The 17,547-nt window shown below is 28.7% G+C and overlaps 2 protein-coding genes across 2 annotated transcripts; one reads left to right on the top strand and one right to left on the bottom strand.

The window, feature by feature from the left end:
* Positions 1-462: 462 nt before the first annotated feature.
* Positions 463-1,879, top strand: LOC132943543 (uncharacterized; the record flags this gene model as incomplete). The annotated part of the gene is made up of 3 exons (XM_061012583.1): positions 463-690; positions 802-955; positions 1,354-1,879. Coding segments are annotated over exons 1-3 (846 nt in total), but the record flags the coding sequence as incomplete, so codon positions are not given.
* A 228-nt stretch (positions 1,880-2,107) lies between these two features.
* Positions 2,108-4,047, bottom strand: LOC132943542 (uncharacterized). Its single transcript, XM_061012582.1, has 2 exons — positions 3,673-4,047; positions 2,108-3,014 (listed from the first exon to the last, which is right to left on the bottom strand). The coding sequence occupies exons 1-2, from the start codon at positions 4,002-4,004 to the stop codon at positions 2,108-2,110; spliced, it is 1,239 nt and encodes a 412-aa protein (XP_060868565.1). The 5' UTR covers positions 4,005-4,047.
* Between the last annotated feature and the right edge of the window lie 13,500 nt (positions 4,048-17,547).

Genomic DNA, 17,547 nt, shown 5'->3' with positions numbered 1-17,547 from the left:
TTTTTTTTCTATCACTCAACGTATACTAATTACTAGGTATAGTAGCTAACGTGTTAAATTTTAAATCGATAAGAACAATAATCCAATCCAAAAAATTATATTATTTTCATTGTTTCAAAAAACAAATTCTAATTCCCCATATCAGATCCTTCGAGTCTTTCACTGAGAGTAGGTTTATGTAATTTAGCACAATTTTACATGCATTGAATACAATTGTTGGCCATTAATATTTTAATAGCGATAATAGCGTATAAAGGTACGGTTTCCTATCTGCGGCTGGCCGCATACGACTGGCCGCAACGACTAGTCGTAATGACTGATCTATATTTAAACTGCGAACGTGGTTTCCAATGTGCGATCGACGCGAGCGTGTCAAAAATAGTCGTTGCGGCTTGCGACTGTAGTGATCCGATAGCAGTATTATCGATCAGTCGCATGCGTGTTGTCAACTGTTTATTTTTATTTAATTTATTAGTTATTTATTATTTATTATTATTAGTTATTTAACGCAATATAAAATAATTATGCCAAAAAGTATAACGTCAAAATTTTTGCCCAACGAGGACGAAATTTTAGTTGTTGAAGTAGAGAAAGAACGCGCTATTTATGACAGTTCTCTCGAAAAACACAAAGACTATGGTTATTTAAGTAAATGTTGGAACAATATTTCGGCTGTAGTTGGAAAATCATGTAAGTATATATAGATTAACAATTTTTAGAACGTTCAAACGTTGCATTCTAATAGTTAAGATAAAAGCTCAAAATATATTCAGTGAATAAACATTTTAATTCGTATTATAGCTGAGGATTGTAAATATCGATGGCGGAATATACGTGATACCTACATGCGGCACAAAAAAAAACTTGGTACTGGATCTCCGGCCATATTGTCCAAAAAAAAATGGCCTTTAGCTGGTTATTTGTCATTTTTAGATAATGTTGAGTATGAAAGAATGTAAGTAAATATATCAATTTCGTACTTTTATTCATAACTTTAAATTTTACTAGAGTTATAATGTTATATTAAATTAATTATACGATGATAAGCAGTGCAGGCCTAGGATTTGTATACAACAGCATGTTTTTTTTTGCTACGCCACATAGAGTTTAAGTGAGTAATACTTGTAGTGAGCAACTATATTTTTGTGTGTATCTTTTAAAAATTAAAAGCCATATTTTTGCATATTTTGGTAAATAAGAAACATATTATATTGTACAATTTTTTATTGCATACATACAAATCCTAGCCCTGATGATACGACTGTTTTTTCTCATAGCCACTTCATGAAATCTATCTTTTCATGAAAAGTATTTATGTTCCAAAGAAAATGATTATACATTTTAATATTTTAGTACGGTATCGAATGTTTGCAATGATCAAGACTCAACAATAGTTGAAAGTAGCCAAGATAATTCCGGAGATCCATTGAATGAATCAACTGAAGAAATAGCTGAAGAGGTCATACACGGGAAAAGATCGAGAGACAAGCATGCACAATTAGCGTATGTTAAAAGAATGAATGACAGAACAGCAATAATAAATAGCATACAAGCCCAAAATGAAGCAATTTTGGGTAGAGAATCATCAACTGACGAGATAGATTTATTTTTTAAGAGCATTGCAATTTCAGTGAAGAAGCTACCTCCCAGAGGCAAAAGTGAAGCTAAAATTAGTATATTATCTTTGGTTGCACAGCTCGAAGATAAATACCTAGATAACACTGGAGCACAACCCACTCAACCGATGTTCCAAACACCCACTCAAATGATGTTTCAAACACCCTCTAGGTCTTCAGATTTTAACAATATTATGTCACTTTCGAGCACACCATCGCCAAGCCTCAGTTCATCATCGGCTACTTCTCAAGGATTTGATCCATATAGGTACAATAATCAACTATAACTATATCTAAATATATGTATGTATATTATAATAATTATTAATTAACAGGTTGTTTTTAATATTTTAATGAAATAAAAGTATACATAATATTAAATAATGTCATAAGGAATATTGTTTTTAATTTTAATACGTATAAAGTTTTTTCGTTTTATTATTTGATATTTAAATGTAAAAGTTAAATAATAATATCTTAATATAAATAACTTATAGGTTATTCTGCCATGAAACAGCGCCTTCGTTATTAAAAAAGTCCTTATATGCTTCTCTGACGTCAAATCCTTCAGCGTTTGCAAAACCACCTCCTCTTGTAATTGGAATTATATTGTTAATTGGGACCGGTTCTCTTGAATCAAATTCTCTAAATGCTCGTCCATTTTCTTCTAAATATGCATCTCTTAGCATGTTATGCAAACAGCAAGCTACTGTGATTAGGTCATCACATGTCGATGGTTCAATGTTTATAGGCTGATAAAAGACGCGAAAAACCTGGCTCAATAAACCAAACGCATTTTCCGTCACTCGTCTGGCACGACTTAATCTATAATTAAATATAGACTTTGTCTTATCATCTTTTGAGGCTTGTCTTGTATATGGTTTCATTATATGAGTGTGAAGCCTAAAGGCTTCATCCCCCACAATAACATGAGGTAAAATTGTTGATGACCCTGGTAATTTTTTTGCTTCTGGAAAACCAAATGACCCATCTAATATTTTTTTACCCATGTTCGACTTTAAAAATATTCCGCTGTCACCTTCTCTACCAAACGAACCAATGTCTACAGCAATAAATTTGTAGTTGGCGTCAACCATAGCGAGCAGTACAATTGAAAAATAATCTTTATAATTAAAAAAAAGTGATCCAGTGTTGTTAGGACTTCTTATTCTAATGTGTTTTCCGTCAATTGCCAAAATACAGTTTGGAAAATTCCATTTTGTCCAAAATTCTGAAGCTTTGACATTAAAATCTACGGTTGATATATCAGGAAGAAATATAGGTGTTAAATGTTTTTTTGAAGCTGACAGTGTTTTTTTGACAATTAGACTGATATAACTATGTGAAATCCTAAATGCAAACGACAGTGACCTAAACGATTCCCCTGTTGCAAGATACCTATGGATTAAACAAAATATTTTAATTGTTTCATGAAGGTAAGTAATACTTTAAATATTGTTTGTTATTTTGAAATATAGGTAAATAAATTCTAATCACGGTTGTGAAGTATTTTAGTGTACGAATTTGATATGATTACGATAACTACCGATTATTATTATTATTAAAGTACTTCATAATTTAAATATTTTAATAAATGTAATTTAACTACTTGCTTTAATTAATTATGATAATTAATGGAATACAATATTTAAAAATTACTTGTAAAAATTATATGTTCTGCAGGTATTTAATAAATGTAAATGTAAAACATTGTTCATAAAAAGTTGTTGGTGAAAATTCAGCGTCTAAAGTTAAAATTTTAACCAAATTGGTCAAAATCAGATTGCAATTTTTTTTGAGTTTGAAGTTAATACAATGTTCTATTTTTATAACTAAGGATTGAACATCTAATATTAATAAAATTTTGTTTCTAGGTCATAAGTAGTGCAAACTGTATAACCGAAATATATAAAAACTATAAAACACTGCTTTTTTAATAGATATTTTAAATTAAAATTTGGACAAAATGAGATATTTTAATATTTTAATTTTCAAGTGCAATGTAATCGGTTAAAATTAATTAAAACTATATAGTAGCTTACTTAAATATATTTACCTTAAAGTAACTGCTAATTTTTCGTCAGGTTGAATTGGTTTTTTAACTCGTCTAGATGGAGGTAATGTTATATCATCCTTTACCAATGATAGAATGAACATAAACTGGTCATAATTTATACGGAAAAATTCACGGAATTTCGGTTTACTGTTATGTAAATGTCCATTTATTAAAATTTCAAAAAAACCTTCTTCTTCTCGAGTTGTAAAAAAACTGTCGATTGATTTTCTTTTATTAATTCCTAATCGATTATTATAAATTTCATCTTCTTCTTCTTCCTCCTCTAATAGAAGACTAATTATTGTATTATTATTAATAATAATGTCCTCCATCACAGTTCGTACAATTCGTAAGGTACAACAATAGTTATTAAAATAAAAAGTTATAAACTAAACACGTCTGCACACTACTAAATATTGGGATAAAATGAACTATTATACACCAGCCGCAAAGTAAAGTCGCATATAGGAAACCAGTCGGCACGCAGCGTTCAGTAGTTGCGACTAGTCGTTGCGGCCAGTCGTTGCGGCCAGCCGCAGATAGGAAACCGTACCTTTACACCAAAAAATCGATTTTCTCGAAAACAGATTTTGCGTAAAAATTCCCGTTTTTCCTTAATTTTTCTTTTGTTTTTCACGTCACTTGTGAAAACTACTGGGAAATTTTTACTTTTGACCCCCCAAAGTACCAACTAGATTCACTTTCCTATCAGAAAAGTTACTATTGAAGAAAATCCAAGAACTTTTAGTTTTTACTGTCCTAAAAGGTGATGACAGACACAAAAATCAAAAAAAAAAATAAAAAAAAAAACACACATCATTGTAGAATCAATACATTCATCGCTTCGCTCAGAATCTAAAACATTTTGTGAAAGGAACAATATTACTGCTAATATTTAAGTCTTAATTATTATTAACAAATAAATACAAATAATAGAATATATTTTAATAGCTTTTTACTATTAACATTCAGTGTAAATATAGTTTCTGATCGACTTACCTATATGTAATAAAATAATTATTCATATCAAATAATCCTAACAATTTAATGCAAGGATTCTCATAAATTGATCTTACAGCAGCCTTAAAACACCAAAAATACATTTGTACATCATTTTCAACATTTTAGTTCCCTATTATGGTGTAGGTACTAATACAAACAATAAATTGCTATTCGAAAAAACAATTTCGTATGCCTATTATTATTTACTGAATACCTACAACTAAACTAAACTAAAAATAAACATATGATTACATATACTGAGTGCCTATAAAATAATATTATATATGAAAATTGAATCTTTATTACGAATACTTATCGTTTGCACAGACCACCAAGAAAAAATAATTAAAAATATTAAAAAATAAAGAACACATCATTGTAAAATTAATACAGTCATCGATCCGCTCAGAATCTAGAATTATGGACTTGGAGTTTTAGAAATCTAGTTGGTATTATAGTATTTGATGAATTTACTGTAGGTACCTCTAAAATCCAGTAATTACATTTTTATTTAATAATTCATAAAATACAATATGCTCTTAAAAAAATATTCTTGTGCTTCTGATATCTATTCACCACCTCAATCAATAATTAAATTGATAAACGAAAATAATAATTTAAATAATACCCACATCATATTATTATAATCAAAATTATAAACTATTTTGGTTTATTGTCATATCAAATTTCAATGAACAAATTGTTCCTTAACACGGAACTCTTTGATACAAAAAGTTGCATTATATTATATCCGTGGATTCATCATATTGATGTACCTAGTATAATATCTATCATTTATTTATTTATCTATGGCAAATCTCAGAGTCGTTGCAGAAGACACATTCGACTAAAAATTCCAAAATTTCAATAAGCAAAGAAGATATTCTAAGTTCTGTATTCTGGAGCGTTTCCTCATCGGCGTCGCAGTTCACACACGTCACGGATACCGCCGAAAGAGTCGATAATTCAAGCAAGTTTGTTTTTATATTCTTTTGGGGCTTAAATTTACTTTTAAGACTTAAAATAAATATTTAATGTCACGAAAAATGTGCTATCCAAGTGTTGTAGGCGCATATTTTAGTTCCGAACTAGAAATGTATAAAATACGTGAGATATAAACGTCGTCGTCGTTTTTCCAGTCGCTGTTCGTAGAATAATTATAATTAATAGGTGCATACCTTTATAGGGCACTCAATATATATAAATATATATATATATATGTTTTGGTTTCATTTATAGAAATATATGTTATAACTTATAACTGATAATAGTCATAAGATACAATTTTAATTAATAACTGGTATTTTTTTTTCCAAATACAACGTTATAAGTTATAGGTAGCTATTAATTTAGTGTCACATACTTAACTTCTATCTATATTCTATATCATAGGGATTAGGGCCGTATAACCATGCACACATAAAAGTAATATTCACGGAATGGTCAACTGCCTAACCTGACGTGTGCGCACTTATGAATAACATACCTACTCATATAATACTCGTATAGGTATATAAATAGTGTAATACTACATACACGAATGTGTTACCTATTATGTCCCTAAAAGTTCAACAGTTATTATTATATTTATTTATTTTTTACATATAGGTAGGTACATTACAAGAATAATTAAAATCACATTTATTTTTATTTTTTCGAACACAATGTTTCAAAAATTATTAATTAATATATAATTTATTGGTATGGTATTAAATTAATTAATGAAATAAAACAAACACACCTACTATAATTAATAGAAATAATAATATATCTATGTATAAATTATTAAAATACAAAACGAACAAACGAAAAACGATTCTGAGCAAATACATCGTTAACTAATAAATAATATTGAGATTAAAGTAATTTATTTTACTATTAGACATTAGCACCTACAATAGTAGGTTAAAGTCATTTTTGCCCAAATAATAACATTTGAAAGTGTCATCGTGTCTATAAATTATAATAATATACTCTAAAATTTTCATAAATCCGCGAATACTTACTATTTTTAAATTACAACAAAATAACTAAAATCGTTATTTTTGGTTTTAATATGTAATTTCGTCCAAATTTTAACTTATAATATCTGTAAAAAGTAACTGTGTTTATAATAGATTATTTAGATTTTTCGGTTACAATATGAACCAGGGGCGGACTGGGCCGGCGGGATACTGGGAACTTTCCCGGTGGGCCGCTACTCAAAAATGATTAGTTATTGCTATATATTTATAATTATTATTAATATAGAAGATCGGTATAAATATGAATTATAAATATTTTTTATTTTCATACCATGACGCGTGTGTGAAAAATTGTTTATATTAAGTGTTTAAGATGTTAGATTTCGGTTCGGCTGATTGTGCACCTCTCTCACTCTTCAGCATCAATGCATCAGAAATTATTATTTATAATTAGGCCACGGATTTAAATATAAACTGCATTTTCTGAATTTTCTAAACATTGCTTTCCAAGCAAAGAATTCGTTTCATATATTATCAACGAATTGAAAATATTAAATAAGAACATTTATATGGGTTGAAGTCAATATTATAAAAACTTATTAAAAAAAAATTAAATACAATTAAATAAAGGTAATTTTTTTAAATTATATTTCTATTTTTTTACGTACCCATTATGATCGATACTATAACTGTCTATAACTTCGGTCTTCAGTTATAGAAAACAACACTTGCCAATATGGAATTACTGTCGAAGTTTTTTATTTTAAAATATTAAATAGCTTCTGATTTACTGATGTGCTATAATGAAACTCAAAATATAACGAATACACTACCTATACACCTATCTAAATTATATTTTATATTCGTTTAAATTGGACTTTTAATTTTTCTGGACATTTTATTAAGCTACGAATTTATTTAGTTATTTTGTTATTAATTTTTTTTTATTATTTTATTCGAAACATTATTTTTAAATATTGGGATCAATAAAACTATTTTTATTCAATTACTATTTTATATCAATTAGAATTTGTTAATAAACCAAGTAATAAATGAATGGTTACCAAGTAAAAAAACCGTTATCTATATTATAAATTTGAATTCAATTTACCGCATTTGCGTCTAGTAGAAACAAATAAATGTTTTTTTGAAGATAATGTAAAAATATCCATCATCCATCGGTTAGGACCATATATATATTTTCTATGATTAGGACGGTGAGGTTATAATTATAAATAATCTATGGCAAATGACAATCGTCTGAGACGAACAGCGATTCCAATGCGTACTCACATATTTCGTTCCATTCTGGTTATTAAACTAGGTGCCTATTTTTATAAATGTCATTAATCTCAATACTTCCAGACTGAACTTTTGGATCGGAGATATGAAGACGCGCGCTGCATTTTCCTTGGCGGAAATGCACAGCTCTGACACTAGACAATATTATACACTCGAAGGGAACGCGTTTCGCCGGAAGGATAAATAATTACGTAAGTCTTGTCCTTCTATTCTGTTGAGGCGATAGACCTAATGTAAATATTTATTGTCAGACAAACTTATATAACCGCTAGACGTAGAGTAATTTTTAAAATCCAGTTTTTATAGGTGTGCAAAAATTATGAAAAATACCTTAAATTATAATACTTTGCCTACAACTGTTAATTTATTGTTATAGTAGAATAATTTTTAAAATTTGAAATCAATGATTAGGTAATACTTTTATAAGTAGGAAGGTAGGTTTTTATACCTACCTAATAAAATAAGAAAATACATAATGATTAATGTTATTTAATATGATTTGTAAGTACATAGCAGATCATACCTAGAGAACACCTCAAACGTACGTTTTTTTGGGGGGGTTTTACGGGATATACCTAAGGGATATGTTCACATTTCACTATTTGATATTGTGATATTATTTGTGCCTAGGTTAAGTTTCTGTTTTAGAATCGATCGATAGGTTACCTAGGTATATCACATTCTTTAATTTTAATTCTGGTAGTCGAGTATTGGACAAGTACCTACGTAATTTATAATTCGTATCGTAATTTAATTACAAAAAAAATATATTTTCCCCAACAGTGTTACCGGCAGGAGAATACATTAAAATTCATAATTCATATCGCGGATCATCTCACAGCTTTCATATTCAAAACCAAAAAAATATGTATTTTTATTTTATTTCAATCTTTTTCATCGAACACCAGAATATATTACAGATCATAAAGGTACTAGTATTGTATACTAGATAAGTTTCAATTAGCGATATGTAGAGAGAGATGGAGATGGGGCGAGATGTAGACGGATGAAGATAGCTGTTTCTTCGACGACAGCGTGTGCTACAGTACAGCTAGGTTTCACTGGAAGAGTCGATGTTTATGCATAAGTTTGATTTTATATCATTTTGGTCTTACATTTACTTTTTAGACTTGAATTAAATATTTATTGTCGCGGAAAATCTGTTAACTAAGTAACGTAGAAGCATATACGTTTACTACTGCCTACCAAAGGCGCAATGTATAATAATATATTATACGCCAGTCCGAACAATCCAAACGCTGTCTTATTCGTAGTCGAGTTCTAGTTGATAACTGACTTGTGAATAAATGTAATTTTTGTTAGGTATAAAAATAAAACTAATAAATCCTTAAATACAACATTTAAAAATACAAACACTGTGTAATAAAAATTAATATTAGGTATTTATTGGTAGGTTTATATAATATCTGTAGACTGTAACTAGGTCATTAGAATATTGTAGAACATTTTACTGCATAAGATGCGTGTTATTTCAGAAATTGTATTCGTCAGTGAACATTTTCAAACTGGGAATAATATATCATAAGCAGATTGAAATGTGTGAACGTTTCAGTGTTTCGAAGACTAAGTTTCGTAGCAGATTTCGATTCCGTCACGGGGTATGTATTTTCTTATTTCTCAGTAGGTTTTTTTTTATTATAGTTAATTGATCAAGGGATGTATTGCCCGAAAATTTTCAATATTTATACTATATATATATTTATATTTATTTGTAACTATACTGGTATAACACTATTCGGGCTATCAATAAAGTCGTGTTCAAAATTAGAAAATTGGTGAGGTATGATATTTTTTTAAGCAATTCTTTCGAGTTGGGAATCCGCTCAATGATATTTAAATATTTTCACCGATAATCAAGTACGATGACTTGTAGGTAACTAAAAACTGAGTGAATAGGAATTAGGAAGTGTGTGATATGGCGAAGATAAGGAAATGGGTCAACAGGATTTCAGAATGTTTGGTGTATGAAAGGGAAAGATGAAAAAGAAATGTAAGGTTAGGGTAGGTAAGTGGAGTGAGAGTAGCAGATATGAGAATAATAAGTAAGGTGTTAAGGTACAAAAGAGGATAGAATAAGAAATTAATTAATTAAGGGTAGTATAGAGTAGTGTACATATTGTAGTGAAAACAAGAGAGAATAAGTTTAGGTGGTTCGGTCAATGTATGATAAGAGATAGTGAGAGTGGATATAGAAGTTAATTTAGGGGAGAAATGATGGACGAGAAGACTGAAGAAGAGATGGATGGACAGAATACCGATCACATGGAGGTGTGGAATGAGAGTGGCTGAACCTGTATATAGCTGTGAGAGACGGGGGAAGAAAAAGTGTAAAGGTAGAATAGTTATGTTAACAATGCCGAATACGTAGGAAAAGATCTTGAATTGCAAAGGCCCTATTGACTCTTTGGCTTCAACTAACCATGGGTTTACCTAACTTACTTTCTTATGACTCATTAGGACACTTTGAATAAAAAGATCCTGAGTTGCAGGTTGCCGAACTTAAGTGTTTGATTATCAAGTTGATGCTTTGATTGTTGACACCTTAATCCATGCTATGGATGAAGCCCATAGATAATAAAGATATGGATAGTCCACGCCTATGTTAAATACATTTGAGGCGGCGTTCCCGGAGGGGAAGGCTATTGAGGCTACTTTATATTGATAGTCGATAGTCGATACTCGATATAACTATACTTTATTTGGCCTCAATTTATTGTTCCCCTCGAAGACCGCTGATAAGACCATTATGTCCTCTCCATATCTTTATTATCTATGATGGACCCATACCCAGCTCACTAGTGTAAACTTGTGGCCGGTTGGGATGTCAGCGCACTATTTGTTTTCCATCTTTGACCCACGCGTAGTATACCAAATGTACGATTAAGAAAACACTAAAACGATTGGGTCAGAGAGAGAAATAAATGGTGCGCTAAAAATCTGACATCCTCTTAGTGTTATCAAGTTGAAGAAGCAGTTGATTGTTGACAATTTGACATTTAACATTAACTGTGGTAGGTATTATGATTGGAAGTAAAAGTAATTAGTAGGGCTGTGAATTTAATGCAATGAAAAAGTGTTAAATATTTGCCTGCATGTATGCACTAAAAACAGGCAAATATATGCACTGAAATATTCAATAATATGCACTTAAAATTCAAAAAAATACTGAATGAAAACATTTTTATTAAAATTTTTTTAAATTAATAAATTATAATTAAAATTGGTTTACAAAAAAAATTCTTTATTTACACACTTGGTAGGTAGGTATGTAGGTAGGTAACGGATGAATCGAAAATATAAAAACATTTTAAGAAAATAAGCATAAATATGAAGAAATCATGAAAACATGCAATTATATTAACTAACCCCAAAAAAACGCATATTGCTAACAGTGTTGTAATAATAGGGATCTCCCAAAAAAAAATACGTACCTACTAATAGTTCAAACAAATCATAAAAGCCAACTATAATAAATATTAATTTATGAAAAACTATATTAAAAAGCATTATTATTATAAATGAAACAAATCTATGAACTATGGACCGTGACATAATATAGGTATTTCTATATTATTAGCTCCATAATTTCTGTTAAAATATTAGGAAAATGTATTAAGTACCGTATAAGTGCTAAATTTGAGCTATTACTTAAAATATTATATTCATAACAAATTATCATAGAAGGTTAGGTACTGTTATTCCACATACTTATTATAGTTTAATTTAACTACAACATTCTAGTAGAGTCTGATAAAATTTGGTTCCACGACTTTGATCATACCAACTTTAAATACTAAACTATGGGTCTGAAATTTAGTTTATATAGATCTAAATAATCCAAAACATACATTGCTTCAAAATATAAAAATTAAGTGTCTTGTATTGTAGTAGGTAGGTAACTTTCAAAAAAAAAAACTAAAAAAATCTTACTTGAAATCTATGTATAATATACGTATATTGTAATAAACGTTCAAATGTTTACTATAGTACATTATAAAAAATGAACTTAAGTTCAATATAATACATTATAACAGGTGTTCAAATAAACATTTCATACCAAAAATTTTGTTAATTCACACAGTCTCTCTTCAATTTTAAATTTTTCTTCAAATTATCTACAAAATATAAATGTTTAGTAAATTGGAAGACTTGATTAAGTATTTAATCATTTATCTAAAAGAGATGCGCCACATTATTATATCGAGGGGCCATGGTGCAAGTGTCGTCCATAAATATCATAACATATATTATATTAGAAATACAAACTTAATATTTCACTAACAGTAAATATTATAAAAAAATATTACGAAATGTACTATACTCATATTATATTATGATTGTATTAGTTACAAACTCTTGAAATAAGAGTTATGTTTGAGGATTTAATTAATTTCCTAAAAGGAAATGCCTCAAGGTTGTCTCAGTAAGTTGAGGGGCCGTAGTTAAAGTGCCGTCCACCAAAAAAGTACCCGAAAAAAAAAAACGATTAATTCAAATATAGAAGGTACTTATATCATATACTTTTATCAAAGTATGATTGTGTTAGCCACAGTCTCGTGTAAATTATATTGTTTTATGTTTTCCCAATCTAATAATACGAAATACTGAAAATAATGAAATCACAAATATTAGTACAATAGAGAGATTGTGCATTGATTTACAAATTTTTCTTAAATTTACTTTTTGCATAGATAATAATATGAAGGTGGGCTGGGCTTTTAATATCAGAGTATGGGGCCCAGACCCACACTGTTTACACGAGTGAGCTGGGTATGGCTCCATCATAGATAATAGAGATATAACATAATGGTCTTATCAGCGGTCTTCGAGGGGAACAATTGAGGCCAAATAAAGTATACTTATATCGAGTATCGACTATCAATATATAGGAGCCTCAATTGCCTTCCCCTCTGGGAACGCGGCCTCAAATGTATTGAGCATACGCGTGGACTATCCATATCTTTATTATCTATGGGCTTCATCCATAGCATGGATTAAGGTGTCAACAATCAAAGGATCAACTTGATAATCAAACACTTAAGTTCAGCAACCTTAAACTCGGGGTCTTTTTATTCAATGTTTACTAATAAGTCATACGAAGGTTAGTTAGGTAAACCTATGGTTAGTTGAAGCTATGGTGATGATAGACGACTATCATCACTGGTCGTGAGCTTTGCCATGATCTTTTCCTACTAACTATCAAGGTATTCGATATTGTAAACATAACGATGAAAGAAAATATTTAAATATTATTAATTTGGTTAGGTGAGGTAAGGTGAGGATAGGACAGGAAACTAGACGTCTTAAAGACTGTCAGCTAGAGTTGTACCAGTATAGTTATTAAAAACTTAAATACAGCCAACATTAATTAATGATTTTTTTACCACAACAAATTATAAAATGTAGATAGATATTTTACTCTGTTTTTATTTGCATTTAGACTTAATAGTTCGTAATTTAATACTGACTGTGGACCCAGCCACATACAATATTATTTTAAATTTAACATTATTTTATGTCCTTCATAAATAACAATCACATAGTAGAGTCCGTACAGGACCTTTTTCTCATTTAATTTCTTTGCATCCTTTATAAATTACAATCATTTTTATACATTTTCTTATACATATATTACGGTGATACAACTCTGATCATAATAATTGTTCGTATTATTATAATGTAAACAATACCTAGTTTTTGGATTGTAGTTAACATGTATTGCAGTATTTAGCTTCCATCGTATTTTTTTGGTTAGTGTTATTTCACACAGGTTTCTCAAACAATTATTTTTTTGATTCATTGATTTTTTTGTATAAATATTATGTTGATCTTTTTATATAGATATTTTAAACACTAACAAGCCAGTGCCATCTAAAATTTTTTTTGCCTGCTGGCAACCACATCTTCTTTTCAATTTTTTTTTATGAATTTATCTTTAGGTAATGAAATTGTATACATTTTTTAAACATTGGCAACCTGGTGCTCTATGAAAAATCCTTCTTTAATGAACTAAATTTTTTTTTTAGTTATGTGACTAGTTGAATTTTTTGTATAGACTTTGTAATGTGTATAATTAAGTTTTTAATTAAAATTTTTTTTTGTTTTCTAAAATGCATTTGCCTGCGGGCGCCAACACCCTCTTTCAATTTTTTTTTTTGTTATGTAGCTCTAGTTGAACTTTTTGTATATACTTTTTGAACATTGAAAATCTGGTGCACTTTGAATAATCCATCATTAATGAACTAAATATTTTGAATAGTTTTTTTCTGTTTAAGATTCTGGACATTTTGGTTTGAAGTTTTTAATTAAAATTTTTTTTTGTTTTCTAAAATGCATTTGCCTGCGGGCGCCAACACCCTCTTTCAATTTTTTTTTTTGTTATGTAGCTCTAGTTGAATTTTTTGTTTATACTTTTTGAACATTGAAAATCTGATGCACTTTGAATAATTCATCATTAATGAACTAAATATTTTGAATAGTTTTTTTCTGTTTAAGATTCTGGACATTTTGGTTTGAAGTTTTTAATTAAAATTTTTTTTTGTTCTAAAATGCTTTTGCCCGCGGGCGCTAACACCCTCCTTCAATTTTTTTTTTTGTTATGTGACTAGTTGAATTTTTTGTTTAGACTTTGTAATGTGTATTCCTACAATATTATTTTTTTTTTAATTTTTTTTGTTTTCTAAAATGCATTTGCCTGCGGGCGCCAACACCCTCCTTCAATTTTTTTTTTTGTTATGTGACTAGTTGAAATTTTTGTATAGACTTTGTAATGTGTATTCCTACAATAATATTTTTTTTTTTTGTTTTCTAAAATGCATTTGCCTGCGGGCGCCAACACACTCTTTCAATTTTTTTTTTAGTTTTGTGACTAGTTGAATTTTTTGTACAGACTTTGTAATGTGTATTCCTACAATAATATTTTTTTTTTAAATTTTTTTTTGTTTTCTAAAATGCATTTGCCTGCGGGCGCCAACACCCTCCTTCAATTTTTTTTTTTTGTTATGTAGCTCTAGTTGAATTTTTTGTATATACTTTTTGAACATTGAAAATCTGGTGCACTTTGAATAATCCATCATTAATGAACTAAATATTTTGAATAGTTTTTTTCTGTTTAAGATTCTGGACATTTTGGTTTGAAGTTTTTAATTAAAATTTTTTTTTGTTTTCTAAAATGCATTTGCCTGCGGGCACCAACACCCTCTTTCAATTTTTTTTTTTGTTATGTAACTCTAGTTGAATTTTTTGTATAGACTGTAATATTCCTACAGTAATATTTTTTTTAAAATTTTTTTTTGTTTTCTAAAATGCTTTTGCCTGCGGGCGCCAACACCGCCCTTCAAATTTTTTTTTGTTATATGACTAGTTGAATTTTTTGTTTAGACTTTGTAATGTGTATTCCTACAATATTATTTTTTTTTAAATTTTTTTTGTTTTCTAAAATGCATTTGCCTTCGGGCGCCAACACCCTCTTTCAATTTTTTTTTTTGTTATGTAACTCTAGTTGAATTTTTTGTATAGACTTTGTAATGTGTATTTCTACAGTAATATATTTTTTTAAATTTTTTTTTGTTTTCTAAAATTCTTTTGCCTGCGGGCGCCAACACTGCCCATCAAATTTTTTTTATGATTTTAACTCTAGGTGAATTTTTTAAACATTGATAACCTGGTGCCATACGAATAATCCTTCTTTAACGAACGAAATATTTTGAATAATTTTTTCTGTTTGAGATTCTGGACATTTTAGTTTGAAGCTTGTAAAGTGTATTCACATAATATAATTAATTTTATATTTTTTTTGAATCATGTTTAAAGACTTATTTATAATTATAAGAAAACTTTATTTTTAAATTTTAGAATTAAAGAGTAAAGTATTAAAAATCTTTATTAATTATAATATCATAGTTTTCATATTTATCTTATTTATAGTTAGATCGTAATTTAAGATTTATAAATATATGACTAATTTGTTGTAATTTATTGTTATACCTACTATTGCAGCAGTTTTTTGTTCATGCGAAATAAGAAACTCTTATTAATTAAGAAGAAATAAATTATAGTATAATATAAGATGTATTCGGTATAGGCATATAAAACAATTAAAAAATGTTATTTTTATGTCTATGGATTAACGAAATTAATAATAATATCATTAGTGACCAAAATAAATGTATTAAGAGACGCGTGATATTACAGTTCTTTCATCACTGTACACTATGTATTAAAGTTCGACAGACGACGGTTTTCCGGTCGTGCCTGGGAAGTTATATTTCTTTGGAAATTAAATTAAAATATGAATTATAAGTTATATAGGTACCTATTATGTAGGTATATACTTAACCAAAACTCGTTTGTCAGAATTTAAACAAGAAGGGAGGTCAATTAAAAAAAAAAAAAATTTGGAAGTGACTCTGCTGAACATTAGGGTACAAGTGGCCAATATAACTATAAAATAGTGAATATCATGTTTGTTTTACATATTATATTATGTAATTATGTACATTATACCTACTATAGGAATTTAAGACTTAGTTATATTGCATTGAAAATATGTTAAAAATATTTTATTCAATCGTACACGTTCTATATTCTAAATATGTATGTATATTATTATAATGAATGCTACCAGGAACAACTATTGTGCTAAGAGTTTGTCACAAATTTGAACACTTATCGCCTGTCAAATCGTATATTTGGAAAAATAAACATTCGTTTAAATAAATTGTTATTGCATGTAAAACTCTATACATTGTTTGTGTATCCGTATAATAACGATGTAGGTATACCTACACTGCTATACTCTAAAAAAAACTTTTTGTAAAGATATATTTAAAGATCGTTGGAATTATTTTGGATTATCTGTAGCTACTGAATTATAATCTAAAGGACAGGTAATTAAAGTAGTGTATTTTTAAAAACAATATACTAATACTTATAATTTATTTCGTATAATAAAGCTCTTAAGTTAAAAGTAATCTCTTCATCTATTAGTGTATCAACCAATTGCACGTAGGAGCGAATAGGAAATTAAATTAACAAGGCTTTTATAGATTTAACGAAAAACTTATGTCAGGAACGTCGCACACCCATCATAATTTAAATCTAAATATTACAGTAACTATTCTAGAAAATAACACATACATTTTTTTTATTATAAAATATATAAATCAAGGAATTTGTATGTTTCACAAAAACATTTGAATGGTGAGTTCTGATATAATGAAATTTACACTGAATATTATATTGTTTTCATGAAATCTAGATACATATCATTACACATTTTGTCATCCCTCTCCTCATATTTATTTAAAAAGTTACACAGTAATAATGGATTTGCATCCAAAATCGGATACTTACATAATATACATAAATTATTGATAAACTTGAAAACCTTATTTGCAACAAAAATTTTCATGGAAATTTTATTATTATAGCTGTTTATTTTGAAGGAGTCTATGAAGAATTTTTCACTATCTTAATTTGAAATGTTTAGAATGAAAATAACTTTTTTGTCACGCCTGCACCGAAAGTTTCGTCTTCGATAGCGGTTGAAGCGTTGGAAAGCGTCCTTTTTCCGTCCAGTGGGCGG

This window comes from Metopolophium dirhodum, chromosome 4 (assembly GCF_019925205.1).
Source record: "Metopolophium dirhodum isolate CAU chromosome 4, ASM1992520v1, whole genome shotgun sequence".
NCBI lineage: Eukaryota > Metazoa > Arthropoda > Insecta > Hemiptera > Aphididae > Metopolophium > Metopolophium dirhodum.
The sequence above is the reverse complement of the archived record's forward strand: the minus strand, read 5'-3'. Positions and strand labels throughout refer to the sequence as shown.